Here is a 27,339-nt window from a genome sequence, read left to right on the forward strand (position 1 = left end):
AGCAATCTCAGAGCTCAGTTTTGAGAGGTGTTCATTATCTCTGTCCACATCCAACCTCTTTATCCTCTTCTAACTTCCCTATTTTAGTGGTCCTAATACAGTCAGGATGCCCAGCAACCCCCATTCTCCAGAGTCTCTGCCCATTGCAGAGCTGGAGACCAGAGTTGGAGGCAGTGGGAGCTGGTGGAGACTGTTCTGCCCAAAGAAAGCACCTGGCTAACAGGTTCACACATGGGGGAAAAAGCGGGACAGAGCTTCTGAGTGACTCAAGTGCTTTATTGGGGGCCCAGCTCCCCACCATTCACTCAGCAATGCTGCGGAAGGACTGGACGGCAGGGGTCACTGCTCCCCATTCCACTGGCTGCCGGTACTCGCCCTTGGGCAGCAGGTACTGCCTGCCCCGGTAGTTGGGGTGCTCATAAAACACCCAGATGCCCTCCAGCACCCGGCAGGCGTGGACCTCACGAAAGTGGCACTCCTCCAGGATGGAAGGGCAGTCTTCAGTGGCTTCAAACATCTGCCCACCGAAATCCCCCTTCTCAAACACCTGGATGTGGCCCTGGGCTCCACTTGGCTGGAAGGGAGAAGGGAGAGAATTGCAGGGGGTTTGGGATGCGTCTGGGGTAGAAGCAGAGGCAAGGCACAGCCAAGCTCAGGTCAAGCACTAACACCCCAACACACCAGCATGGTTCTGAATAGCTCACATCAGCCCCTAAACACAGTGTGGGGTAATTCTTGACCAAGCATCACATGCAAAGAGCACTTTCAGCCTAAACCCCCACCACAGCCCGAGTTCCAGATGGGTGTGGAGAGAGATGAGCACGTGCTGGGCTCTATCCCATGCAGGCAGCCTGCTCAAAGCCTGCAGCCACTCAGTGTGAGCATCAGGAGGGATGCACCCCTCTGCTCCCCGCTCCTCTGGGCAATGAGGAGTTTAATGAGCTGCTGACCCCAGCTGGGTTGTATTACAGGCGAACGCAGCACGGGTATTTTCCACTGTGATTTCAAGCGCTGTGTTGCCTGAAGGCACCGTGGTGGTTTTAATCTGTGGCTGTCTGGACACAGTCTCCCCCCGCCTCCCCTCCGCCTGTTCTCACTACCAGCCCCAGCCAAACTCTGCAGGATCTCACAGCTCTGTGTCACTGCTCCAGGGGCTCTGAACCAACATCTACGATCAGTCGGTCCCCATGCCACCTCCCCATGTATGGGAGGGGAAGCCAAGCACAGGGGACATGCAGCATCACCTCTGCTCTTCACGGTGGCGGAGGACGCTTTGCTGCTCTTACACCTCCCACGTGCTCTTGCTCCATCCCTTGTAGCAGTTCAGAGCTCTGAAGTGGCTGACAACTATTCCTAGGCTAAGGGGTTTACTCACACCTCAAACCCACAACAGACGAAAGCAAAAACCTCTTGCAGCTTTAAGACCTGCTCCATTCAATGGCAAATCATGGTAGTGCTACCCATGTCAGTGATGCACAGATCATAGAATCATTAAGCTTGGAAAAGACCATTAAGATCAGCTAGTCCAATTATTGACCCATCAACACTGTGCCCACCAGGCATCAGCTATGCTGCTGGTACTGACACCAGGGCAGTAACACTCAGCTCTAACACCATACTCCCACCCTGCCAGATTGGAGGCTGCTTCACCCCAAAATCATTACCCCAGCTGTGGGACTTGGTGCCACCCACCTATTGCTGTCCTCTTCTTAGGGACCCCAGGAAGATGGGGGCTACCAGCAAGCACCATCCCTAGAGGTGCTCAAAGCCAGGATGAATGGGGTGCTTTGGGCAACTTAATCTGAAGGGAGGTAACCCCACACGTGATGGGGGCTGAAAGCGGATGGTCTTTGAGGTTTCTTCCAACCCAAGCCCATCTATGACACGACAAAGCAACTGAAGTGGTAGGTTGATGAACTAAGACACCCCTAGGGAAGCATCACACTTACTATGTGGACAGCTTTGCAGGAGCCAAGGCGGTCATTGAGGCCCATCCAGTGGTGGTAGTCAGGATACTCCCCCCGCCTCAGCACATACATGTTCCCCGAATAGTTGGGCCTCTCATAGGCCACCCAGGTGCCTCCCTCCACCCGGATGGAGTTGCAGCGGTTCAGGTAGGTGTGGAAATCAGGGCAGTCGGCGTCGCACTCGTAGCGACGACCCAGGAAATTCTTGTCTTCATAGAAGGTGACCTGAAAGACCAGCAGGGGAGAGAAGCAGGGGGTTCCGCATCCCTCCAGGAGCAGCATTGGTGTTGCCACTGGAAGGACATCGCTTCAAAGCACACAGCCATAATCTGAGCCCGTCTGTAACCCCTGCTGCCTCCAACATGGAGATAGGAAAAAAAAAAGGCAAAAAAAATGAATTCCCGAACTCAACTGTTCCGGAGAAAGGACAACTGATGTGCAAGTCAGTTGATTCGACATCGTGCAGACTCAGGCAGCATTTGCCCTTTTCAAGCTTCCTTAGAAGGGCATCAGCCCTGTGCATGCTGCCTGGGTCGTTTGGCAACATTGGAAATTGCCTCAGCCAATTCCCACAGCTACTCTGGACAGAATTTCCCCTGCCCCGGTGATTTAAACATCTAACACACAGGACTGTAATCCATTTTTCCATGCACACCAGCCTGACTTCTTCACCCTCTGTCCCCAAAGGAGACTTAGCTAGTGCTAGGGCAAAGCAGAAACACCAGCAGTCTCAGTATCCCCTGGTCATAGCTTTCCCAGTCCTAGCAAACATCAACCAGCTGATTCCTTGTTTATTCCATAGTGCATTAAGATACACAATCACCTCTTGATCCCAGCTAGCTGTACTTCACCTACAGCGCCTTGGCTTCTTGTGTTGATTTAATATCACTGTGAAAAATACAGTCCAAGGCTGCCATCTCAGCCTTGGAACTAGACTCAAATCTAGAACCTCACTATATTTTTTAATACATTCACTTTCTGTAAAAAATAAGTTAGCCACCGTTACTGCTGGTCAGTCAGTGTGCCTTACCAGCACAGTGACCAGGGTTCACGTGCCCTGTCACAACAACCTATTTGCCTATTAAGTTGGCCAAGGTGGCCTTCTGTTTTGTAATAGAGAGCTCGTCTGAGGTCCCCTTCCCACCCTGAGGAGCACAAGTGTCTTTCAATTCAACACTACTCTCTGTTCCTTGGGAGATGTTCTCCCTGTATTTATAAAGCTATAGCCACTAAGCAGTGACAAACTAGAGGTGTGGTTTGCTGCTTTCTTCCTAAAGCACATACAGAGAGACTGAAGGAGACGGCTCCTGCCCACCTGTGTTGCCCTTCACACACTCCCAGTTCACTCCAGTCCCTCACTCAGCACTTCTCAGCTTCCCTGTGATGCTACAGACACAGAGGAGGCAGACGGTTTCCACCCACAGGACGATGACAGGTGAGCTGCAGATTTCAATTCCAGATCCGTCAGTTCCTTTCAGTCACACATTACTCCGATGCAAATCGCCTCCCGTCAGTAAAGCCATTCAGTTGCTCTGCTCACAGTGATATCCCCTTAGCTGCTCACTGTCCAAACTTTTCTTTGGGGCTTACCTGACAGATAACAGATTTGCCCCAGCAGATCTTCCTTACATGACTGCAAAACTCATACTGCATCGGCCACCTAACAGCAATCACCACATTTCTTCCCGACAGCAGCTGTGTTAGAAGGAAACTCATAAGCAGCAACTGTAAGCAATACTTAGCAGTACCTAATAAAGCAGCACAGGGGCAGTGACCTCTTTCTAGGGCACATCACTTGCTTAGGTTGTGGGAAATACCGTTTCATGGTCTCCTTTGCCTTTTCTTTCCCTCTCTGCAACATGAGCGTGGCACAGAGAAAAGATGAGATTTGCACTCATTCACTGATTTAACTCATCCCAGACATTTTGCTGCACATAGTGAATCAGGCTCGTGTATATATTGTGTATAGGCTGCAAACAAGCTTACCTTTGGTCCAGCCCTGGACATTTTCTGTTCCAGCCAAACTTCCCAGTGCTGGAGGCGAGTCAGGACCTGTTATAAAACAGGCAGGACCCAGGCACCCTTTTTATAATGGGCTTGTTTGAAACCAGACAGCCGCTTTGTCATGAGAATAGGATCCAAAAATTGAGTCAGTGATTCTGAGGCTATAGCCCGTTTCCAGAAAAGCAAACAGGATTATGGAATAAAGGAACGCTTCGCCGTCCTCCCTTTGTTATCATCTGCTGAGTCAGAACACCAAAACTCTGCCAAACGCACTCAAAACACACAGCCCCCTGCCAAGTCCTGGAAAATGGGGGTGTAGGGGGCTATTTTGGCTGCTCTCCTCCTTGTAAGCATGTCAAACTAGAATTGTTCCCAGTCAGCTCTAAGGAGGCCTATCCCCATCTGTAAGGAAGAAACTCAAGTACTTATTGGAGAACGTTCCCTCACAATGAAGGGTGCAGCCAGGAAAGGGTGGACAAATGCACAGGGTAGAGCACAGGGTTGCAAGGAACAGATTCTGCTTAAAGGGCCTACTTCAAAAGCCCACAATGAAAATATCTACACAGCAGAGATGATATGCTATAAAAATGCACAGCCTCAGCCGAGCTGACAAAATTTACCAGTGATAAATTCCACTCAAAAAATCTTACCCCACTGCTTGCAATTCAAGCAAGGGATCGTTTCTTCTGCCCTCCTCTGGCCCACTGAGCAGGGAGGGAGAGGAATGCTGGCTTCTGTCCATCCACACCTCTCCCCAAGCCACTGCATTATAACAAACACCTCTGCAGCTATTCACTGCAGCATCCCAAAGGCTTAGCGAGACAAAGGGGCACGAAGCTGGCACAGCCGTGCCTGAAACACACAGACCTTATTTCTCTGCTGTCCCACACACACTGCTGCAGCTTTGCTGCACCTTGTAGGAAGTTACACTCACATGTAATTGTCAGTGACAGAGGCACAGCACTACCTCATCCTCTCCCCATTTTAGGTGTTCTGGTTCATCTAGCACTGCTGTTCAGAGCTCTCAGTGCTAGCAAGCAGTGGAGACATCCACAGATGTTTCGGAGTCCAACCAGAACAGAGTTCCTACTAGAAGGCAATCCAGCAAGTTCAGCAGGACATCTCCAAGCTCCACTGCACTGACGCTGACTAAATATGAAAAACTCCCCTCGTATTGCCTAATGCCTTAGAATTAAATCTTACAGCTTTACAAAGTACTAAAAGCAGAGGTGGAACTAGAACTGCCATCAGTGCCAAAGAACAAAAACTGCAGATGAATATAACTCTGCTTTCATTAAGAACTGACCCAGAGCTCAGGTGTCGACAGAAAGCAAGGTCTGGTCCTCAAGTGAGGCTGAGCAGCCAAGGTGACAGAGGACAGGTGCTGAAGGTTTGGAGGAAGACTCACCCTCAGATACTGAAAAGCTCAGCTTTACAAATGCTTTCCTAAGGCACAACTTCTGAAGATGCCAAATATTCAGCTGGTAACAATGAGCACACGTTTACCAGACCCCAAATCAGTACCTGATCCCAGCTCCAATTCCTGATTCAAATGGACTGCCTCCCCAGGAATCCAGAGAGACCTTCTGTAAAAGTCTAGCAGCCTGACTGCCATGAGCCCCAGGGCACTGAATTCCATTGCCTCCATCCACCCTCAGTGTGGATAACTCCGAACAAATCACACAGCTGCTGTGTTCAGCCATCCATGCAATCAGTGCCTCTGCATACTCTGCCTAGCTCACTCAGGTGCTCAGCTATGAGCACACCTCCCCAAGAGAGGGTCCACCAACACAATGTGAGAGTGGGACTCACTCAAGTTGGTAGTCTACTAAGAAATAACAAATGTAGGAGATTGTGTTTGTTTCAAAATACTGCACTAAGACAGCCTGCAAAGACTTCAGCTCCACTGCTATTAAGAAATCAGTGCTTTTCTCTCAGCTGACCAGTACACAGTTCATTGAAGCAGTGAAGATGCTGTGTTCCCCTAACAATAATTGTATAGGTAAAACTCATTCCCTACAGCTTGTGTCAGGCTTACCTTGAGTTTTATTGACATCTGTCAAACACGTCAAATATACAAGAAAGGTAATTCCACCCAAATCACACTGCTTAAGTGCTGTCTTCATATTAAAAAAAAAAATCTATAGTATTTCATTCATAAACGATCAAACATTTGTTTTTCACATTTATAAAAACAGGACAGCTGGCCTGTACAATAAAGACACACGTGACAGCCAGCTGTACATCAGGAAAGGCTCCTTTGCTGGACACACACACAGATACCACAGATGGTAACCATGACACCAGCCTCCTTGCAGCAAGGGGCACATGTACTTCCTCATCATCCTCCAGCAGCACGCACCTTCCTTCTCATTTACCAACAGAACAGTTACAGTACATTCCTGGGAAAGCAGTAGCTATTCCAAATCCTAAACCAGAGAGATGTCCAAATCCTAAACCAGAGAGATGTCCAAATCCACACACAGGCTGGGCATCAGATCCACATCGAGCGCGTGCAGTCAGAACAGCCGCAAAGTCTTTATGGGAAACGTTTTCAGGACAGCGCTGTCTGTTCCCACAACTCTACAACAAAGCAGAGGTGCAGATTTTATGCCCAACACTTATCGAAGACAAAGGAAAATGGGAAAAATTAAAGGAAATAAAAACATTTCTTCTGGTTTGAAACATGCAATAGAAGAGAGTAATGAGAGCTTGCCTCCAGCTCCTAAACCACTTCTGCTTGGGAAAACAAAGACTGCAAAGTAACAATTATCTGAAGCCTCACCCAATTCTCTTAAACAAAAAGTGAGACAGATAAGCACAGATATTAATACACATCTTTCAAAAGATGGCTGCTCAAGTCTTTATTTCAAGTCACATAGAACGTGCCTATCTGCCTTTACAGACACACAACGTGATCCCAACAAACCACCTGCAGAGAACAAAGGAGGTGCCGAGCACACACACAACAAACTCAACTAAAAAGAGGTTCTGACTGCAAAATAAATGAAACCGAACACAAGGCTCTTGGGAGAATCTCCACTGAACAGCTCCCAGCCTCTTCCACCTAGGCTGTGCACACCAACATGGGACAATTCCTCTAGGAACAGAAGAATCAAAAGAGATGCCTTCTACTCACCCTTCCTTTCCTTCTGGTGCAGAGGAACATGATGCTATCCTGCAGCCTGCTTGGAGCCCACAGCAGGAGGGACGAGGCTATCCAGCTGCTGACGGTTCCCTGTCTGAATCAGCCATTCGTAGAACTTGCTTTCCACCAGCATCTGGAACTGCTTCCTTTGATCCCTGCAACAAAAAGATGATCAGAAAAGAAGCATGCGGAAGTAACACTTTTCTGTGCTTATGAACTTCACTTCCAAAACAAGCCTCTACAAATCCCAGCTAAGAGCTGCGCTTGGTTCAAGAACTGTGCCCAGAAAAGAAAGCTTCTACCAAGTGAATATGACTAAAATTAACCCCAAAGGCAGAACTCGGTTAGGCATGCAAGCTTCCCCACTTCACTAGCAGCCACTCTGCTCCATAAGGCCTCCTCTGCTTTACTCTCAGGGCACAGATCAGCAGCGAGTGCTCAAGCACCGAAGACATAAAATTTTGTGCTGACAGCATTTGAAGAGAGAGGATGGAGATCAGGAAAACAATGTGTATATAAACAGCACTCCTCAAATAATTTCCATTGCAGGGAAATAACTGCTGTGTTTTTGCTAAGAGCAGCAACAACAGGGTGCATCACTTAGTTCAGGCACTCTATTGGCAGTCACATGTCCAAGAGCAGCACAGGCTCATGGCAGTATTCCTCCAGAGTAGCATCCCAGCCATCTGAGATCAGCTCAGCTCCTGAATTTCTATTCTTGAATAGCTCCTGACAGATATTCTTTTTTTTCCCCCCCCATGAGCTTACACAATTCATTTCTGAACCTACATAAAACACGAATGTTTCCAATATCCTATGGAGATTGCGTGGTTTTGTTTTGACCCCGTTCCTAATTTGTTTCGATGCTCCTATCATGCACTGGGAAAAAACAGCAAACCATCCCCATACATTTCTGTGTCACTCAGCTTCAGAGGGGCCTCGTATACCCTTTTTTCAAGTTAAAGACTCTTCTTTGCACTGTCACTTCCATTGGAAACGTTCACTGACAGATCCCCCAGAAAGCAGGTTTCTAAGCTGGAAACTAACCTAAATTCCTCCCCAGTGAATATGAACACAAAGGCAGTCACTTCTTTCTTCTCTTAGAGTTTATCTTCTCCAAGTGCTTATTATATACCTCCATCTGCTACAGACCCTTAAAGGCTTTCTCTCTGATGTGCTCAGAAAATGAGCAAGCAGGATTTTACGCTTTTACAAGTTGTTCTTCAAGCTCTCTTTCAGGTCCTGTCTTACGGGGCTTTTACCTTTAGCCTGGCAGGATTTACATTCTCTTTTTCCCCCACTCTCCTTCTTCAGACAGCTTCAACTTCTCGAAAGACATCTCCTTACTCTTTCACCTCCCTGTTCAAACACCAGCAGCTTTTCTTCCTTCTACAAGTCTGACAATCTGCTTGCTCCGGGTTGTCTCTCTAGCTGTCTCCTTGCCCACAGAGCACAGAGACACTTTACACTGCCAGCTGCCCAGCTTCTTTCCAGCAAGGTTCTAATTCTGGCATGTTTTTCCCCCTTTCATGAAATAAGCCACTCCAGTACCAAGCTGTCACCTCTTCTGCCTGCTGCAGAGGCTGCTAAATCTTAGTGCATCATCTATATAATTTAATATCTCTTTAATTGTTAGATTTTGGTAGGTAAAACACGTTCATAAAAACAGGGTGAGAAGCAGCAGCCTTGGTTTCTATTGCATGTTTCCAATGGCTGAAGTAGAAGGAGCATTGTAGATGAGACCAACAGACACAATGCTCCACACAAAAGCTGAAGTTAAAACTTTCTGCTGCTCTTCAAGATACAATGCTGAGGTTTGAAGGTTTTTACATCTCTGTCAGCACTACTGGATCACTACTGCTCAGCCATCCTCTGCTTGTAGCAAAATCCTCCCTAAGGATCCTTTCTCCTTCCCACTCCGAAGCTCTTTCAAATGCAGGCTCCTCTGCACAAAGGCAGCTGGTGTTCAGAAAGGGGCAGGGAAAGCTCAGGAGGCTGCTCTAAAAACAACCAAACAGACTACAGCTCTGCAGCTTGGTGTGACAGGAAGTGCTGACTGTTTGACTCAACAGGCTTTCATGTTCTGTGCATCCCACAAACTAAACTTCTCTAAGATCACTGCTTCTCTGCACCCAGTTACGTGTCCACTGTAACTCATGGACTGAGCACACAGAACAAGAAGAAAATGGAGAGCTCAAATACGGCTTTTTGAGGGATCAAAAGTTGTTTTCACCTCTTCAAGACTTTTAAACCAAGTATCTGGATTTCTATCTCCATTCTGTATTTGCAAAGGAAGATCCTCAGATTGCTGCATCAAAGTAGCTCACAAAAGATAAAGCAGCAAAACTGAAGCTGACAGATTTTTACACCTGACAGCCCAACAAAGCACGCTGACAAAGAAAACAAGGTGGACTCTTTCAGAGCTCAGCAACAGGTGTTGAGAGAGCAAACAGATGCATATCAGCACATGAGACCAGTGAGGAGAGGCCCAGCTAGTACAGTAGAAGCTGGGCAGAGGATTTTAAAGGGAACTTTAAAAGCTACTGTCCGTGAGGTGATGTATTCTAAAATCCACATGCACATGCTCAGCTCACCTCAACAACAGGTGGGACAGTAATTTAAAGCTTCACTGTAAAGGTTGGGTTTAAGAATGATCACCAATCAGCTGCAGGCCAACAATTGGTGGAGCTGTTGTTCAGGGTATGGGCCCAGACCTCACCCATGTCAGCATGCAGCACTGGAAGCAGAACAGAGACAGCAAGGAGACAATACCCTCATGAGGGAAGCCATAAGCTCATGCCACCAGGACACCTCAAGTTGGCCCTCAGCAGCATCTAGGCATGTTTTCCTTCAGCTTTGCAGGTTAGGAAAATGCAGTCACAACAAAGCATTTTTTCAGTTGTAAACATGATTCCCCTCACTATAATGCCAAAGACCAGGATCTCAAGATTGCCGACTTGCTTTAGAAGTGGCAAGATGTAGCCCACACAAACCAACCCAGTACTAAAGCACTGTTCTGAACCGCACTGAATGATGTACAACTGTGCTGAGCTTCAGATGCCTTTCAGGATACAGCACTCACTTGGTCAGGCACGCCTCCTTCACCATTTTCTGCCAGATCTGCACCTTCTGCTCTCGCTGATTCAGTGCCTTCTGATAGGCATGGGGAAGCCCCCCTGGTGTCTCTGTGGTGTCTCCTTCCATCTCAAAAGGAATCACAAAGGTGTAGAAGTCCAAGGGCGGCAGGAGGCGGAAGACGCTGGCATCACTGCCCTCCTTGCACACCAGCATGGGGCTGTCCCAGTAGTTGGGCACAGTGGCCAGCCCCACTTGAGCCATGTGGTCTTCCAGCATGGGGTAATGGGTGTGGAAAGGGGCAAAGCTGATTGCTTGGTTTCCCGCAAGGATAAGGGGCTGGGTAGGAGTCAGAATGTGAAAAGTACAGCCAGTGGTGGAGGAAAGAGACAAGCAATGGCAAACGGTGATGACTTTGATATTGTCACAGCTGTGGACGTGAACAGATGCCTCCACAGGGCCGAGCACAAACGTGCTATTCTGGCACTTCTCAATGGTCACAGAGCTGCAAAACAACAAAGATACAGTGAGCACAGGGAAGACTGCAACTAGAGCTTAACAAGAGCTTAGCACTTGAACAAATGCTGAAAGGACATTTGGCTGTGCCTCAAGAGAACAAAACCTCACCAAAGAGGAGAGAGGAGATAAATGAAGGACTCGTTGCAGCGATGAATTCTGACATGAGCACCCACCAAGGTGTCCGAGCTCTTGGCCAGTGTCTGTTTGTAAACCTGGCTCATTATCACCATAGGGGACACCTCAGGCACCACACGAGTGTTACAGGCAATCTTTGCTCTCCTGGTTGTTCCTTCAACTGCAAAATAAAGTTAATCAACGCATTTAAATTAAAAAAGAAAAGAAAAAAATAAATAAAGGATATACATGTCTGCCAGAGAGAAACAGACATGATGGTTCACTGTCCACATCACTCAGCCATCTCTCAAGGAAATAATCAGCCCCAAACTTCACAGCAGTACAGTGACACTGTGTCACCACACACAAGTCCTACTATCCATCCTTTTAAGGGGTAGGGTGCCCTTGCAGGTGAAGAGCTGTGATTCAAGGCATGAGAACCTTGATCAGTTCTCAGCTTTGCCACAAACACATCACATTATCTCTTTTCCATGTCTGGCTGTTCCCAAACAATGACCAATGATGGCAGTGATAAATGACCTCAGTCAGAGGGGCCTTTGAAAGCAACGTCATTCATGTTTGCTCACAAAGTAACCCGAGGACCAGAAACTACACATAGGCATCACACAGCACCCTCTACTCTCCCAGGCTCACCCCTAAGCGATCACTTTCCCCATATTTACTAACAGCAGAAGGAAACAGGCAGTCACAACGCCACTGCCAGATGCCTGCTCACCAAGAAGAACTGAGACTGGAAGTTTGTCTCTAAGAATAAAGGTAAGACCTGCAGATACCTTGCTGTGCCCACGCAAGCTTCTTCCCAGACCGTAGGCAGGCAGTCATTCCAAAAGGATTTATTATCAGGCAGGAGCGCAGCCAGTTCTCTAGTTTGGGGAAGGAGAAGGTTTTGGAGATCTTAGAGTAGCCGTTCTGCCCATGGCAGGGCTGCCAGAGGGCAAGCTCATGCAGAGGATGGATGGTCCTCGAGTTGTTCACAGTGCCTTCGATGAGGAAGCTGAGGGCACAGACGGCTTCGTAGGACACCAAGCTGTTGTGGGTGGCGTGCGAGGAGGCACCGAGCTGCTCTGGCTCCAGCAGCAGCTCCAGCATGTCTGAGAGGTGTGTGAGCACAAAGGCAAGGTGGTCCTGGTCATTCCAGTTCTTAGGGGCAGAAAAATAAGAACAAGGTGAATTCTCACATAGCTGACAAGCTCCACCAACTCTGTACAACACATCTTTGCTTATACTTGTAAAAGAAGGAAAGCAAGTCAAACTCGGTCCTGCTGCTCTATTCTTTCCACACATAGAAAGGAAGCTGGATTCACCATCAAGCACACCAAAAAAAGAAACATGGTGTCATTCTAACTCCAAGTATCAAATATTTCATTTTAGAAAGCAGAAGCAGATTCTCCTACAATCCTTCCCGCACAAATTCAGCCAGCTGCTGCTAGTATTGAAAGGAGGAAACAAATCAGTAACTGACAGCCAAGGTCTTGCTATGTGTCTGTTGGAAAGATCGCTGCATCTGCTCCAGACCTTCAGCTGTGATTGAGTGCTTCTGATGTGGAGCCAGAGATAATAAAAAAAGCAGAGGGTCATTGCTTCACAAGCAAGCAGACCGATAAACCAACCAGCCTCTGAAAGAAGCATTAGTTCAAATTTTAAAGGGCTCCATTCGAAGAAAAGTGGGAGATTGGAGCTGTGGCTGGCACCAATAAAGACAAGCTTTGCTGGCCGCCAAGGTGCAGAATTAATACTCAGCTATGATCACACATTGTCCACACTGTGCTGGGTGCAGGAATAACACACCTACAACAGCAGCTGGAGATCATAGCACTGTGACAAAGATCCTCTGGAACACAGGAGCAGCTCTTGTTCCTGTTCAGAATTACATTCTATAGTTGCACCTGAAGCATAGCTGGAAGAAAACATCGACTTTTCAACTCCATTGGATGCTCCAGTGCTACCTCACCCACAGCCATTTATCAGTTTCTCTCATTTTTCTCTTTGTTTTTTAAATCTTTTAGTATAAGATCACGCAGCCCATTTTTAATGGTTTCAAATTGTTCCAATCTACATTCCCATGCCTATGCAGCTCATAACAGCCCCAACAGAAATCTGTTGAGGCATACAGACAGCCTTTATGACAATGTTGTCAATTTCACTGACAAATACAGACCTTCCCACAACCTGCACCCAATACATCCACCTTACTTTGCTTCTTTCAGAATGCTTTACAGGAGACAATCACAATTTCATGCTCTTGATCCATAGGTGGCCAAATGTATTTCAGCCCCTCAGAAATACAACTTTGTGTAGCTTTGCTAAGGAGCACCTTGGAACCTCTTTATTTTACAACAAACCATAGGGCAGCAGTTTCCAGTACAGGATAAGCTTCCTGTTTGGCTATAAGGAAGTGCAAAGGCTGCAGCTTCTTAAAAGGAGAACACAAAGACTAAGAGAGCAGCTTCACAACAACCGAGCCCACCCCACCATGCCCACAGTGCCACATTTCCACAGCTCTGAACACCTTCAGGCACGGTGACCACCCTCCATCCCTGTGCAGCTGTGCTCTTTCTGAGAAGAAACATCCACATCTAACCCTCCCTAGTGAAACTTGAGACCATCACCTGTCATCCTATTGCTGTCACCTGTGAGAATAAACCTAAAGTTGCTATGCTCTCCTTTCTGTGAGTTACAGAGAGCAACGAGGCCTCCCCCTGAGCCTCCTTCTCCAGGCTACACATGGGTATATACGGCTACATGGATATAACCACTGACACCTTATTAGCAACAATTACAGGGAATGCATCAAATCTGCCTGCTATGAAGGGCGGCAGCTCGCCCTGCCCAGGAAGGCCCAGGAAGGCCCAAAAAGGCAGCCTCCCCTCCCCACAGCCTCACTACCTTGCTGTGCCCCGCGGCCCTGCCCGGCAGCCCGGCAGCCCTGGCCCTGGGGCTGGGCCACTCTTCGCCGATGAGGGACGTTCGCAGGGAGGCCTTGTTCAGCTGCTGGACGTAGAGGAAGAGCAGGAAGCGCAGCGTGTCCACGGAGAGCTGCCGAGAGGGGAGAGGCCGTTAGGTGTCGCCGGCCGCCCCGCGCCCGCCCCGGCCCCGCGCCCTGCCTTGCCGCGCTCCCGCTCCAGCTCCTCGGCGCTGCCACACGCCGCCTCAGCCTCGGCGCGCTGCAGGCGGCGGGGCGGATCGGGCGGCGGGAGGAGGTCGTGGAAGCGCTCGAAGTAGAGCCAGGCCAGGTCGCGGCCCAGCTGCAGCTTGCCGCAGGCGATGTGCCGCCATCGCGGCCAGCTCAGCCGCGGGTAACAGCCCTCGGCCGCCCGCGCCCGCGCGTAGGCCGCCATCTTGCGCAGGTAGTGGGGGCCCAAGCGGGCGGGCGGCGGCACGGGCAGCGCGCCCAACAGCAGCGGCTCCGTCCGCGGCCACAGCGCCGCGGCCGCCGCCATGACGGCCGCGCGAACCAACGAGAGGACGCTTCCCGCCCGCCCCTCGGGAGCCGCTCGCCATTGGCTACAGGAGCCGGCGCGGAGGCGGGAAGAAGCGACGCGCCTCGCGGTTGGTCGGCGTCCTCTCCTTCCGACTCTCTGCGACGCGATTGGGCCGCGCCCGCGAGGCGGTGGTGAAGTGTGCGCGGGCGATTGGCCGTCAGCTCGAGCCGCGCGGGGCCGGGCCGCTCCCCAATGGCCGGTGGCTACGGCTGGGTCGCTCTCTCATTGGCTGGCGGCCGCGGCCGGGCGCCGGCTTCGTGTGTGAGGGACGGGGTGCGGGCGGCGGCCTCCTCTCGGCCCGGCTATGGCCCTCGGCTGGCTCGGCCGCGTCTGTCTCCTCCTGCTCTGCCTCTGCGGGGAGGCCGCCGCCGGGTGAGCGCTACCCTGGGGGCTGCCCTTCCCTCATCCCCCTCCCTTCATCTCGTAGGCCCGCGGCTCTCCGGTGCCCGGCCCGCTGACGGGGCCTTCCCGCTCTCTCTCTCTCTCTCCCCCCTCAGGAGGGATTTCTATAAGATCCTAGGGGTGTCCCGCGGCGCTTCCGTGAAGGACATCAAGAAGGCGTACCGCAAACTGGCGCTGCAGCTGCATCCCGACAGGAACCCCGACGACCCGCGGGCCCAGGAGAAGTTCCAGGACTTGGGAGCTGCCTATGAGGTGGGGGAGGAGGGCTGGGGGTGGCACTGAGGGCGGCGTGGTACAGTGCTGTGAGTGAGGCTGGGCCCGGCTGGGAGGCACCCAGCCTGTGGCTGTCAGGGCAATGCTGAGCTCCCGAACGGCTGGGATGAGTTCTAGCAAACAGAAATGACTCTCTGTAGGGCACTGTTGTCATCTCTCCTCACCTGTTGAATCTGTATTGAATTTGAGGTGTGGTAGCTAGTAACGAAGCAAAGAGAGGCTGCCAGGCTGACCTGGGATATCTCTTTGTTTGAGAGCAATAAAGGGCAGCAGTTCACCTACCTGGGGGAGCGTGGAGTTTGAGCTGTTTGATCTTATTAATAGCTCTTCGAGTGTGAAACGGGCATGCATCAGCTGGAGTGTTGGCACAGGAACCTGTCTGTGTGTTTGTGTAGAGAGTGGCTGTAAGTTTTGGCTGGTAGGAAATGAAAGGCTGTTGGCTTGCCTTCTAGTAAATGTGGTAAGGGGTGAAAAATCGTTGCTGGAGTTCTGTATGCATAAAGAATGAGGTGCTGGAACAGGCTGCTCAGAGAGGTTGTGGATGCCCCATCCCTGGAGATGTTCAAGGCCAGGTTGGATGGGGCCCTTGGCAGCCTGGTCCAGTATTAAATGGGGAGGTTGGTGGCCCTGCATGTGGCAGGGGGGCTGGAGATTCATGTTGCTTGAGGTCCCTTCCAACCCTGGCCATTATGAATTCTGTTATATCTTTGCTGACGCATAGCATCTAAGTAATAACTTGTACTTCTAGCATCATATGCTACGTAAATCACATATAAATTACCCAACACTTAAATCAGAGTCTGTTTTTCCTCTTCTGTGGATGGTGGACTGTGTTTCCTTCATGTTCTCTGTCCTTTTGCCTCCCATCTCAGAATCAAAGGGGTTGGAAGGGACCTCTGGATGCCATCTAGTCCAACACACGTACTAAAGCAGGTTCCCTACAGTAGGTCGCACAGGAAGGCATCCAGGTGGGTTTTGTACATCTCCAGAGGAGGAAGGGGACTCCATAACCAATCTGAGCAGCTTGTTTCAGTGCTCTGTCACCCTCAACAGTAAAGGGATTATTCCTTGTGATTGTATGGAACTTCCTGTGTTCCAGTTTTTGCTCGATGCCCCTTGTCCTGTCACTGCACACCACAGAAAAGAGCCTGGCCCCTTCTGTTGCTGCTACTTTCTTCCTGCTTCCCCTCATGGAGCAGAGGAATGCTCCAGAGGAAGAGAGTTTTGACCCAGCAGAAATGCACAGGAGCAGCTCTACCAGGACCCTGCCCAGGCTGGCACTTTAGGTTGGAGGTTTGTGCTGGCTTTGAGGAGCCAGGCCATAGGACAATCTGGATCCCAGTGTTATCTTCAGGAGGAAAGGGGGTTTCTTCCTTCCCAGTCTGATGCTGTGGTTGAATCTGTGGCTGTAGCAGGGCTCCTGCTGCTGTCCCTGATGCTCCTTCCTTCTTCTGATATGTAAATCTAAAATGAATGAGGAAGTGAGGTGAGAAGCAGCTTGAATGTATTCCTCCTTGCTCAGAAGAACACATTTTTTTGTGTGTCTTATAGCTAGAACTCCTTTTAGTCTTAAAAAGTTGGCTTAGCTCTCACAGCGAAGTTGGTGAGTGTAAAGAATTCTTTGGTGGGAGATCTAGCATTTACCATCTCTGACTTGAAGGCTGATGCATTCTGCGTGCTCCAGCTGTGGGCTGAGTAGTTTATGTGAGCTGGGGGCTTGTCACACTTGGCAGTGCTTAATGCACGGGGAGCATTTCTCTATGCGCCCAGAGTCCCAGTTTATGTCTTAGCCACAGTAGAAGGGTCTTTCCTACAGAGAAATACTGGGGAAGAAACAGCTGTAGAATCACAAATCAGTAGAGGATGCAGTGGCACGGGCAGCAAAAGCTCTTTTGAGTGGTGACAGTCTACCTTCCTTTCCCTTACCAAAGTGCTACTGAAATACAGAGCCCAACTTGTTCAGCATAAAATGTGGAGTTCTGTTGCTAACACAGACAAAACAAATGCAACATGCCCTCCCCTGAACTACTGTTGTTTTTACCATAAAGCCTCAGGCTCCATGCTGCTACTCAAGATTAGTCTTGCTGACTGTCTAGAGAAAAGTCTTTGTCTTTGGGGGAGGGTAGGGGGGGGGTAAAAAAAGTGAGGGGGAGAGTAAATTAAACTACTCAGTGTCCTTCACTTAAACAGCCTGATTTGAACCCCTCAGCTTAACAGATGTTTCAGTTTCAGAGGCTCCTTTATATAGCAGCAGTTAATCTCAGGGTGATTTTCACCTTCCAGGGGCTGGAATCTTGTTTTTGGTTTTCAGTTTATCTGCTGAATTGCATTGCTTTTGAAGCAACCTAAAATAAACAAGAACTCTCTTTACAGAATTTAGAGTGCTGTGTTCTTAAACCTCCTGAAGCCTGCTAAGGAAGCAAAGTGAATGGAAAAGCAAATATTTTGTACTCTTTATTCCTTTCTTTCTTGTAATATTGTTAGTAGTCTACTTATGGATTGTGGAACTTATCCCAGTTTTCTCAGATGGGTGTTGTATTGCAAATCCCAGGTGGCAGAGGGAGAACTGAGCTCTTACATTTAGTCCTGGGAAGGTGAAGCTGGTAGTTAGAGTCACTGTTCTGTTTTTCTTCTACCTTTCTTGCTGCTGCCACTTATCATTACCTACAATTGGAGGCTGGCTTTCATCATTAAGCCATCTTCTCCAGCTCTTTCCACTCCTCTCTGAAAGCTAACATGGCATCTTGAGCCTTCCAAAAAATAACCAACAGCAAAGGGAAGGAAGGCAAAATCTGACTGGAAATCTGTGGAGTGGTGACCAAAAGCAAAGATAATACCTAGGAATTAAAACTGAAGCTTTATGATCTTGTATGCTGTCTAGTGGGATGTGTTGCTCTGCCTCAGTGCTGAGATTGCTCCTGAATTTTGCTGCCCTTAGGAACTGAGTCAGTGTTGAAGCTGCTGTGGAATTATTGTACCCAGCAGGTTCATCCTGGGAGGCAAACTTGCCATCATAGCTAATAGTTGTGAAGTATTTGTCAGATAAATGCTTTCCACATGCTTCAAGAGCAGAGGAACCAGGGCCCTGTTTCGTGTTATGTGCTTTTTTTCTTCTCGTGGAGGAGCAGTTCCTGCTCTGTAAGAAATGATTTTGAGTTGTTATTCCTTTCCGAGTCTCTCTCAACTCATTCAGAGTAAACTCAATATTTTTTTATATCCTCTGTGTTTCATCTGTTGTTTTAATAAATTAATTCTAACCTTTATGAACTTAACCAATGCGTGTTTAACTTCCCAGCACAGCAGGCGAGTTCTAGCCAATGCTTTTGCACTGTAAAGCACTGCTACTTGTCCCCCAGCTAAGAGCTCTGGCAAGGCTTCTCTTGGAGCTTTGTGTAAGTATCCAGGTGCCCTGTGGGTGAACACCCTGCTCTTTTGTGTCCCTTTGCCAGGTGCTGTCAGATGAGGAGAAGAGGAAACAGTATGATGCGTATGGTGAGGAGGGGTTGAAGGATGGGCACCAGAGTTCCCATGGAGACATCTTCTCACAGTAAGGAGGTTTTGCCACTTTGAGTTATTCCACAGAGCTTTAATTCTGTGATCCTTGGGCATGCATTTGATGTGGGTCGATTCAGTGTTAAAGCCTCTCACCTGGTCAGGAGGTAGTGATGCGAAGTGACATGAAGGATATGAAGAAATACGCAGATATTCCACGTGTTGTTCCAGCAGTTTGTCTGGTGTCTGTTGGTCCTTTCTCCAAGAGCAGCGAATGGAAACCAGTGTTGTCTTCTCATATAGCTTGGTTTTCTTAAGCTAAGAAATCTCTTCCAGGCACCCATTGCTCCTGCCTTGGGTAGCTGTCTTCTTGGTCAGAATTCCCTTCCCAAACTAACTGTGTGCTTCTCTCCAGCTTTTTTGGGGACTTTGGATTCATGTTTGGAGGTAACCCTCGCCAACAGGACAGGAACATCCCTCGGGGCAGCGACATCATTGTGGACCTGGAGGTTACACTGGAGGAGGTGTATTCAGGAAACTTTGTAGAAGTAAGTTTGCTGGCCTATTGGCCTCTGCAGTGCTACCAAGTTTCAGATAACTGGCCTTGCTGCTGCTTGTTTGAATCTTCAAAAGAATAGAACTAGAATGGATGCTTGTTTACATGGTATCTGGTAGCTGAGGATGTCATGAAGCTATTTGTTAGTAGTTAACTGAAGGAACAATGTGTTTATTTCTTTGCTATCTGGCAAATTGCATTAACAACGTTTCTTGTGATATTAACTTACTGGCTGTCAGTGCCTAGCTAAGAAAATTCTGTTTCCTTTAGCTCTTGGTGGTGTTTGAGGCCCATTCACAGACTGAAACACACAGCTTAGTTTTCCCATTTTTCAGCCATTCTTGCAACACCACGCTGTGCATTTTTCACTGCTTCTTTGTGGCCAAAAGAGTCACTGAATCTCTGGATTACATGCTTAAACATATGGTGGCCTTTTAATTTTCTTTAAGCAAGCTGTGTTTCTGGTGCTGACAGTCTTTGCTAACTAATACTATGCATTAGAGTTTATGTTGCTTGAGTCTGTGTTACACATGTCTGGATAAATGAGGAACTCAATGTGTATATAACAGTATGTATGTGGTACAGAGAAGTTATCATAAAAGGTGTCAGTTAAAGAGATGTGCATGGATAGAGAAGGTGGCAAAAGGGATTTTCTGGTAACTGGGCATTTCTTGTGTGATTAGCAAGAGGTGTAAGGTGAAAACAGTGCAGAGTGTGATTTGTTTTGGTTTTTTCTTTCAAGATCACGTGCACAAAAAAACCAAATTGCATTCAGATTGAGTGATCAAGAGCTGTGGTGCTGGCCTGTGTGCTGGTGTCAGCTTCTTCCTCTTTGCTGCAGGTTGTCAGGAACAAGCCAGTGGCAAGACAGGCACCTGGCAAACGGAAATGCAATTGCCGGCAGGAGATGAGGACCACACAGCTGGGCCCCGGGCGTTTCCAGATGACTCAAGAAGTTGTTTGTGATGAATGTCCCAATGTCAAGTGAGTTGTGCTCTTCAGTGCTATATGCTGTTAGTTCAAAAACCTGCCACCAGAGGGAGAAAAGCGTCTGTACGACCGGGAAGATGGGGGGAATTTCAGAGCGCTTAACGCAGGCTTCTCATTTCCGAGGAGACAGACTTAATAATTAAAGTGGAAATGGGCAGATCTGTTAGATGAGGAACTTACTCAATTTGTAAATGAGTGAGAAAGGCAGCACTTGGCCTGCAGCTCTAGGTGTAAGCAAGGAGTGTGTGATTTGTGGGGGTGTTCTCATTCTCCAGTAGCAAAGCAGGTGCTACCACCTCATGCTGAAAACTATGCTTGCGTATTCCCCTTTGCAGGCTTGTGAATGAAGAGCGAACACTAGAAGTGGAGATAGAGCCAGGTGTGAGGGATGGTATGGAATATCCCTTCATTGGTGAGGGTATGTATATGGGCAGTGCCCAGCTTGTGGCTTGCTTCTTTGCTTTAATACAAGGCTGGTCTTCATGGCGGTGTGAAAGTGGCTCTGCTCTGCTCTAGGTAAATGATCAGGGCATATTATGTGAAGCTTTGTATTTTTCCAGAGTGTGCTGCTCAAATCCAGTACCACAGTCTTTGCAAGTCTGGGTAACACTCCTGAGATCCTTTCCCTTTCTTGCTACAGAATACACAAAAAAAAAGAAAAGAAATGAAAAAGCCCTACATCTTATATTTCAGATGATAACTTGAACAAGAACATTTGTTTCAGACTTCAGTATGTGAAAGAATCCCTCCTGTAGAAGGAGTTTATGTCCTTTAATAAGTAATGGATGGTTATCATTGCTGTGTGGGCAGGTCTTCAGAACAGCAGAGAGGGGTGAATTGGAGGGAATGCTGGAAATCCTAAACTGTTTAGCAAAAGAAATACATGTAAGCAGGGTTTTAGTCACATGAGAAACAAGCAGTTGTTTCTCTCCCTTTGACACGTGAGCTGCAAATCCCTATTGTGTTTAATATGCTGCTTGCTTCTTTAGCTGTTTCTGACTGGATAAACAGCTCTTCTTCCTCCACAGGGGAGCCCCACGTGGATGGGGAGCCGGGTGATTTGCGTTTCCGAATAAAAGTTCTCAAGTAAGTGCCTGGCCTTGTTGGACCACTCTTTCAGGTTACTATCAAGGAAGCCTGCAAACAGCTTTCTGGCTAGTATTGCTTGGATTGTGTCTAGTTTATTCTTCAGTGCTGGTACAGCCAGGGCTCAGGTATTCAGGGCAGTTCAGGATGCTCAACCCTGAGGATGCTAGAGAATTCCGTGCTGTTAGGATGATGCAATGATATTCCACTTCTGTTTCCCTTGAATTCTGGCATAGGTTAGCTGCTGCCTGAATCACAGGGGGTATCTCCTTTTTCCGTAAACATACTATCTCCCTATTGTCAGAAAATGTACTGGTAAGAAAGGCTGAGTGAGTCACAACTTGACACTCCTTACCACTCACTGCTCTAGAAATAGAAAGGCTATTAGTAGCACTCTTGCACACAGGAAAACAAAGCTAAATTTCATTCGTTCTTGACTTCCTCTCTGATTTCTGTGAAGTTCTCCCAACTCTTTTCACAAATGGATGGGAGCAAGCTGGAGGAAAACTACAATCTCTTATTTCTGCAGGCACCCAGTCTTTGAAAGAAGAGGAGATGACTTGTATACAAACGTGACAATCTCGCTGGTCGAGGCACTTACAGGCTTTGAAATGGATATAACCCACTTGGATGGGCACAAGGTGAGGAAAAGATTTGCTTTCCTGCTCTATGTAAATAAAATTTAGCTGCTGGCCTTTTGTGGCTGCCTTTGTTAGAGGCCTCCATAACAATTTATCCAGAATCAAAGCAGGCCTGGCACAAGGGGTGCAAGGTGAGGATCAAGGTTCCAGCCCTTCAGAGTAGCTACTGCATGTCTTGTCTTCAGTATCCTGGCATTAATGCTGCCTGGTTCCCTTGGATATCATTGGCTTTGGTGGGGAATCAATATCAGCTGGAGCTTTCCAGTGGGCTGCAGAGGACATCTGAGGGACTGAGATGCATTCACAGAACAAAAGCAGCATTCTCAAATCTCTTTTGTCTCTAGGTTCATGTTGCTCGGGATAAAATTACTAAGCCTGGGGCCAAACTGTGGAAGAAAGGAGAAGGTCTTCCAAACTTTGATAACAATAATATCAAAGGCTCACTAATAATAACGTTTGATGTGGAGTTCCCCAAAGAGCAGTTGACAAGCGAACAGCGAGAAGGTGGGTGTTCTAAAGCTCTGTTATGGCTTAGGGCTGCACAGATATCTCACAGGAGCTGCTAAGAATTGGTGTAACTGTAGTGACCAGGAAAGACTTTTGTTCCTATTTACCCCTGTAACAGCATAAGATGGTCGGCCAAGTGCCCTGTGAATAACTTCCATTTTCTTTTGAAGCCTGCAAGCTTGGCTGCTGCATTTGTAGGGAACAGGATTAGGTTAGGATGTGCCACTACTGGGATGATGCACTTGACACTACTAGCAGTGCTGTGTTCTGTAGCTGGCCATCTGCCTGAACGGAGGGATTAACTGGGCTGAGCCCCTGTCTGATTGGCCTTTCCTGGAATAAGACCACAAGCTGTTTCCTACTTTCTTGGAGTCTGTGAAAACTCTTCTACAGTCAAGGGTGAGCAGTGTTGTACAGCACTGGGTAGGGTTTGTGCATCCCTACATCTCCCTCTACCATACATGCTTTGTGCATGTGTAAGAAAGAAGTGTGCAGTGAAGACACATACACCTGTTTTGCAGTAGAGATCAGCATCAGTGCCAAAATGGAAGCTCTGGAGTGAAGTGTGTGGAAGTCCTAACACTGTCAGGAGGATAAATACTATGCTCCTAGCTGGAAATTGATCTCTGCTTTGTCAGCTTTTGCAGTGGGTTCTGCTTCTCTGCTCAAGGTATCAGAGTAGGTCAAGGAGCCCCATCCTCTGCTGTGGGGCAAAGAAGTTCCTGCATGTACCAGTGCAGCTCTCCTGCAGAAAATCCTGCTTCCCAGCTTCTTTCTGCTGGTCAGAAGGTACGATCACCCTGAATGTGCTGTCTGAGTTGATTCTGGCAGCTGTCCTGCTAGAGGGAAGCAAACGTGTAGCTTTCCTGCGCTCCTCAAGTGCGTAGAGGGCAGCCAAGCCCTGTGTGGTCTCTTCTCAGCACTTCCTGCTGTGTTGATGCTGCTGTGTGAGCTACTAATTGGAGATACAGCTCCAGGGTGACCAGTCATCTGCAAGCTTATTCTCTTGCAGCCTTTCTGCAGCTATCCAGGCTGGAATGTCTTTGTATTAGTTCAAGGCCTTTTGCTTCCACACTGCGCTGCTCTTCTCAAAGCTGCATATGGCAGCAGCACCTCTCAGATGGAACTGAGATTATCCAATCTGCTGCTCTCAGCAGTTTGAGAAAAGATTGTGGGCTAGAAGCAATGACAGAGTCCTGTGTGATTGTCAGAACTGCTAGCTAGCCTGCCCAGGAGGGTGGTACACACATGAGCGTGTTCAAGCACAGGGCCTTTGGGTGTTTTTAGCTTCTGCAGAAGCAATCCCATCCTTCCTAGGGAAAGGTGACTGGGTAAGCAGTCAGATGCATTCTTGTGTGCTAGAATATCTCCAAACATGTAGGGATTTAAGGAGTTTTATGAGGGAATAGCTCTGTTCGTGCTGCGTGGCAGCACAGTGTGTGCACTCAGAGGAAGACTGCAGGCCTTGGCATTCAAAACATCCCTTTCTCTTATTGTTGGCACTGTTCCTAATTTCTTATCTCATAGCCATATGGATGGCTCCTGGTACAGTTGGAAGACACTGAGAACACAACCCTGATGCTCTAGAGTCAGAGAAACATTAGGCTCTTCTCTGTCTGGGTGGTATCAGGGAATTTATTGCTTGGTGATCAGTAGTGACCTTCTCTCTTGTCTGTAATCCATCGCTACTGGGGTTTGTTTGTTCTCCATGTTTTAGTGCTCAGCAAGCAGGAGCAGGCAGTAAAGTGCCCAAGTTGTGCTGTGACCTGTCACCAGCTCGTGGTGTCAGGAGGAACTTCAGGCTGGCTCCAGTAAATATCTGAGAGCACATTAGAACCAAATACCAGGATTCCTGGCTGTGAAAACCAAGCCCCCAACGCTGGGCATAAATGCTAAAATTTCCTGTGAGCTAATGAGGTTATCCTTCAGGCCAGCATGCAGCTGCTTAAGTGCTAGCCAGCAGGAAGCAAGGTACAACAGTGGTAGTAATGCCATGCTGTTCAGGGTTATTGGAGCTCACCTTTCTTCAGTGACGTCCTTCCTTTTGAAAGGCTGCATTGCCAAAAGACACATCTACTGACACATCAGCCAGGAAGTGGCTGTGAACTGGAAGTAGGAGGCTCTTTTCAGGACTGTTTTCCAGTATTTTGATGGGGCTAAAGGCACAGCAGTTCCTGTAGACAGAACTGTATAACAGTAGGCATGCAGGGCAAAGGTTGCAGGGAGACACATCATCTCTTAGGCTAGTTTTTGTGAATGACTTGCATGTTAGGGGTTCTCTTCTATACGAGTGAGTTGATTTTAATAACTGGTTGTGCTTCTCCCTGCGTACGTGCCTTGCTTAAAGCTGATAACCACTGAGGTGTTTTTCTAGGCAGCCTAATCTGATCTGTTCTACAAATGTCAGCATCCAGCCCAGGACTTTTCACCAGGACTCTGGCCTCAATCCAGCAGGCTGATCTGAGGCAGGACAAATCCTGTCTTCTGTCATGTTGAGCTGCAAGCCAGCTGCCAGTTCTTGCTGTTGTGAAGCTGGTACTGTTTTGGGGATACCCACTGGCAGAATTTGGTTGGGTTTAAAGCAACTTAGTGGGGTTCTATTGTTGCTGGGTTGTTTTGTGGTTTGTTCGTTTGTTTTTGCTGTTCATTAAATTTGGAAGTTACCCATGATTTGAGGAGTTTAACCTCACAATCTCAGGTCCTGCCAGCCCCTGCTCATCATGATCCTTTCAGGTGCTGATCAGAGCAGGGCTGTGCCATGACCAGGGCTGGGAGTCCTGGCTGATGTTGAAGAGGGAGTTCCCTCTGATTTTACCTCTGGAAAAAGTGCACAGCACACATTCTTGGCAACCTGCTTCCTCTGTGCAGACTTGACCCTTAAGTAGCAGTAAAGACCTGCTAGTCTTCCTCTGGCCATGCTAAGCCCAATAGAATAGATTAGCTATTATGGTTACAGTGCTGACTCACCTTCCTGTTCTCTTATCCAGCTCTGGTAAAACTTGAGTGCTGACAGGACATCAGGTCATCAATTCTTTAAAATGTTTTTTATGAATGGCTTTTCAGGAGCGGCGAGGATGGCACTTTGTTCAAGGCTGAATCCAACCAAGTGATGCTCCTTTAGACCCCTTTGTAACACAGTGGCTTTCAAACCTATAAATGCAGGCTTTCAGCAGGGTGCTATCAAGTCTGTAGATGCAAGTAAGAGAAACAAGCTTGCTCCCTGGGGGCTACTTCTAGCAGTCAGTAGTATTCCCAGGCACTACTTATGAGTGTGAAAACCTCTCTTGTGTAGTTATTCACGTGAGGTTCTGTAGCTGACAAGTTCAGGAGGAACCAAACATAGCCTTCCCAAACTCAGTGCTAGAGGATTTTTGTAGGGCTTTAAAGGGAGCTGAGTAGATGAGCTAAGCTACTGGAATTCAACTCTGGAAATGCTCATAAAGCTGTTTCTTGATGCAGTTGTACTTAAGATGACAAATGTGTTCTCAACTTCAATAGCAAAGCAGCTCTAGGAGTCAGCTGTAACCATCTGCACAGCTGTGAGGATCTCAAGCTGGTGTGCTGGTCTCTGAGCTTGTAGTGAAAGAGATTTTTCTCCCTGGAGGAATTGGCTTATGGTTTGGTCCTATTTGGTCTTATTTCTGCTGGTGGGAATGCTGAAGAAGCAGGAGTAAAGCTGCTGTGCCTCTGAGCCTGGGGGAGATTCTCTTTGTTGTTGTTTAGATGCTCGTGGTGTCAGTGTGTTTCTGTCATTCAGAAATGTGTGCTCAAGGTGCCACAGGGCCTGTGTGTCCCATCTGTAAATGCAATAAGCAGCACCTGCAGAGTCCTCCTTCTGTTTGTGCTGCATGGTAATGCTTTTGTTTCTTTTGCAGGTCTCAAACAGCTGTTGAAACAAGGCTCTGTGCAGAAGGTGTACAACGGATTGCAGGGATATTGATGTTGGTGGGGGTGAAAAAGGACTTTAATCACAAGTCAGCTCTGTTTGCAGTTCTTCCTCCTGCCCACTGTAGAATGGAAAACAGGGAGGGTGGGGTGATTGTTAAGGTATATATAATTTCTTTTTTTTTGTAAATGGTGGAATAGTTCAGATGAGTTGAGGGAGGGGGGAAGTCTCATCTTTCAGGACACAATGGGTGCTGCTTATCGTGTTCCGTGTCCTGGAACAACAAAAATTCCTTGTGCAGACAGAAAGGGGGGAAAAGAAGTTTTAAATTCCACACAGATTGGAATTCCTGGTTTTTAAATATATTTTGATGTGACTTTTCTCGACCATCTCAGCATATTTTCGTAGCTTCTCCTCTTTTGTCCTCCATGTTGGTCTCTGGGTTTTTTGGTTTTGTTTTTTAAGTTTGATTTAAATTCCAGATCTTCTTCCCCTTCCCCTCTGAGTCCAGAGTGTGGCACTGCTTCAGAGTGAGTGCTGCTTGGGCAGGCATGCAGGTGCTGTTGGGGGTGGGCTGGCAGAAGGGCCTTTGCAGGACACCTTAGGCCCATGTGTGGCTGGGAAAGCAGAGGAGGGAGTTCCTGAAAGCTCCTGTGCGCTCTCCTAGCTACAAAATAAGTCTTTTATCCCAAAAGTCAATGCTCAGTTTGAATTCAGAGTTGCAGCAGCTTAGCAGGGACTCCTTGGACTTTCAGCATGAAATTTTGGGGAAAATAATGGGAGTGGCTCCTCGTGGTCTTCATTCTTTCTAACCCCTGAGTGTAACCAACAGCTTGTCTGCCAGAGTTTACTTCCCTCCTGCACTCTGTCCTCCGTGAGGACGGGGAAAGTAACAGTGCAGAAATAAAGGTGTTTGAGTTGGAATGGCAAAACCTCCCTGCTCATGTATTTCAGCAGCCCTTACTCTGCTGCAGCTGCAAGTCGTTGGACTCGTGATCATCTTGCTGCAAGCTGCCACGAAGGGTGAAACTACTGCTAACACCAGCAAAAGCTCTGCAGCTGCTTCAATTGAACCGAGGGCCCAGCAGCTCATCAGGGAGGGACCTGTGCTGCTCTGGTGTCTGCTGTGAAGGCGCTGCTCCTTTAAGCATCCTTGTCAGAAATGTTCATCTCTGC

At 48.1% G+C, this 27,339-nt stretch overlaps 3 protein-coding genes across 3 annotated transcripts; 1 reads left to right on the plus strand and 2 right to left on the minus strand.

Moving 5' to 3' along the window:
- Nucleotides 1-301: 301 nt before the first annotated feature.
- Nucleotides 302-3,974, minus strand: CRYGS (crystallin gamma S; the record flags this gene model as incomplete). The annotated part of the gene is made up of 3 exons (XM_079539689.1): nt 302-574; nt 1,950-2,192; nt 3,954-3,974. 3 exons carry the CDS (start codon nt 3,972-3,974, stop codon nt 302-304), a joined length of 537 nt encoding a protein of 178 aa, XP_079395815.1.
- Nucleotides 3,975-7,144: 3,170 nt separating this feature from the next.
- On the minus strand, nt 7,145-14,288 carry TBCCD1 (TBCC domain containing 1; the record flags this gene model as incomplete). The annotated part of the gene is made up of 6 exons (XM_079539789.1): nt 7,145-7,274; nt 10,202-10,699; nt 10,822-11,008; nt 11,622-11,988; nt 13,735-13,884; nt 13,953-14,288. The coding sequence occupies 6 exons, from the start codon at nt 14,286-14,288 to the stop codon at nt 7,145-7,147; spliced, it is 1,668 nt and encodes a 555-aa protein (XP_079395915.1).
- A 346-nt stretch (nt 14,289-14,634) lies between these two features.
- On the plus strand, nt 14,635-26,217 carry DNAJB11 (DnaJ heat shock protein family (Hsp40) member B11; the record flags this gene model as incomplete). The annotated part of the gene is made up of 10 exons (XM_079539546.1): nt 14,635-14,702; nt 14,828-14,984; nt 18,455-18,552; nt 18,913-19,045; nt 19,895-20,037; nt 20,379-20,461; nt 21,072-21,129; nt 21,659-21,770; nt 22,115-22,274; nt 26,153-26,217. 10 exons carry the CDS (start codon nt 14,635-14,637, stop codon nt 26,215-26,217), a joined length of 1,077 nt encoding a protein of 358 aa, XP_079395672.1.
- Nucleotides 26,218-27,339: the final 1,122 nt, after the last annotated feature.

Source organism: Tetrao urogallus (assembly GCF_951394365.1).
Source record: "Tetrao urogallus genome assembly, chromosome: 9".
Classification (NCBI taxonomy): domain Eukaryota; kingdom Metazoa; phylum Chordata; class Aves; order Galliformes; family Phasianidae; genus Tetrao; species Tetrao urogallus.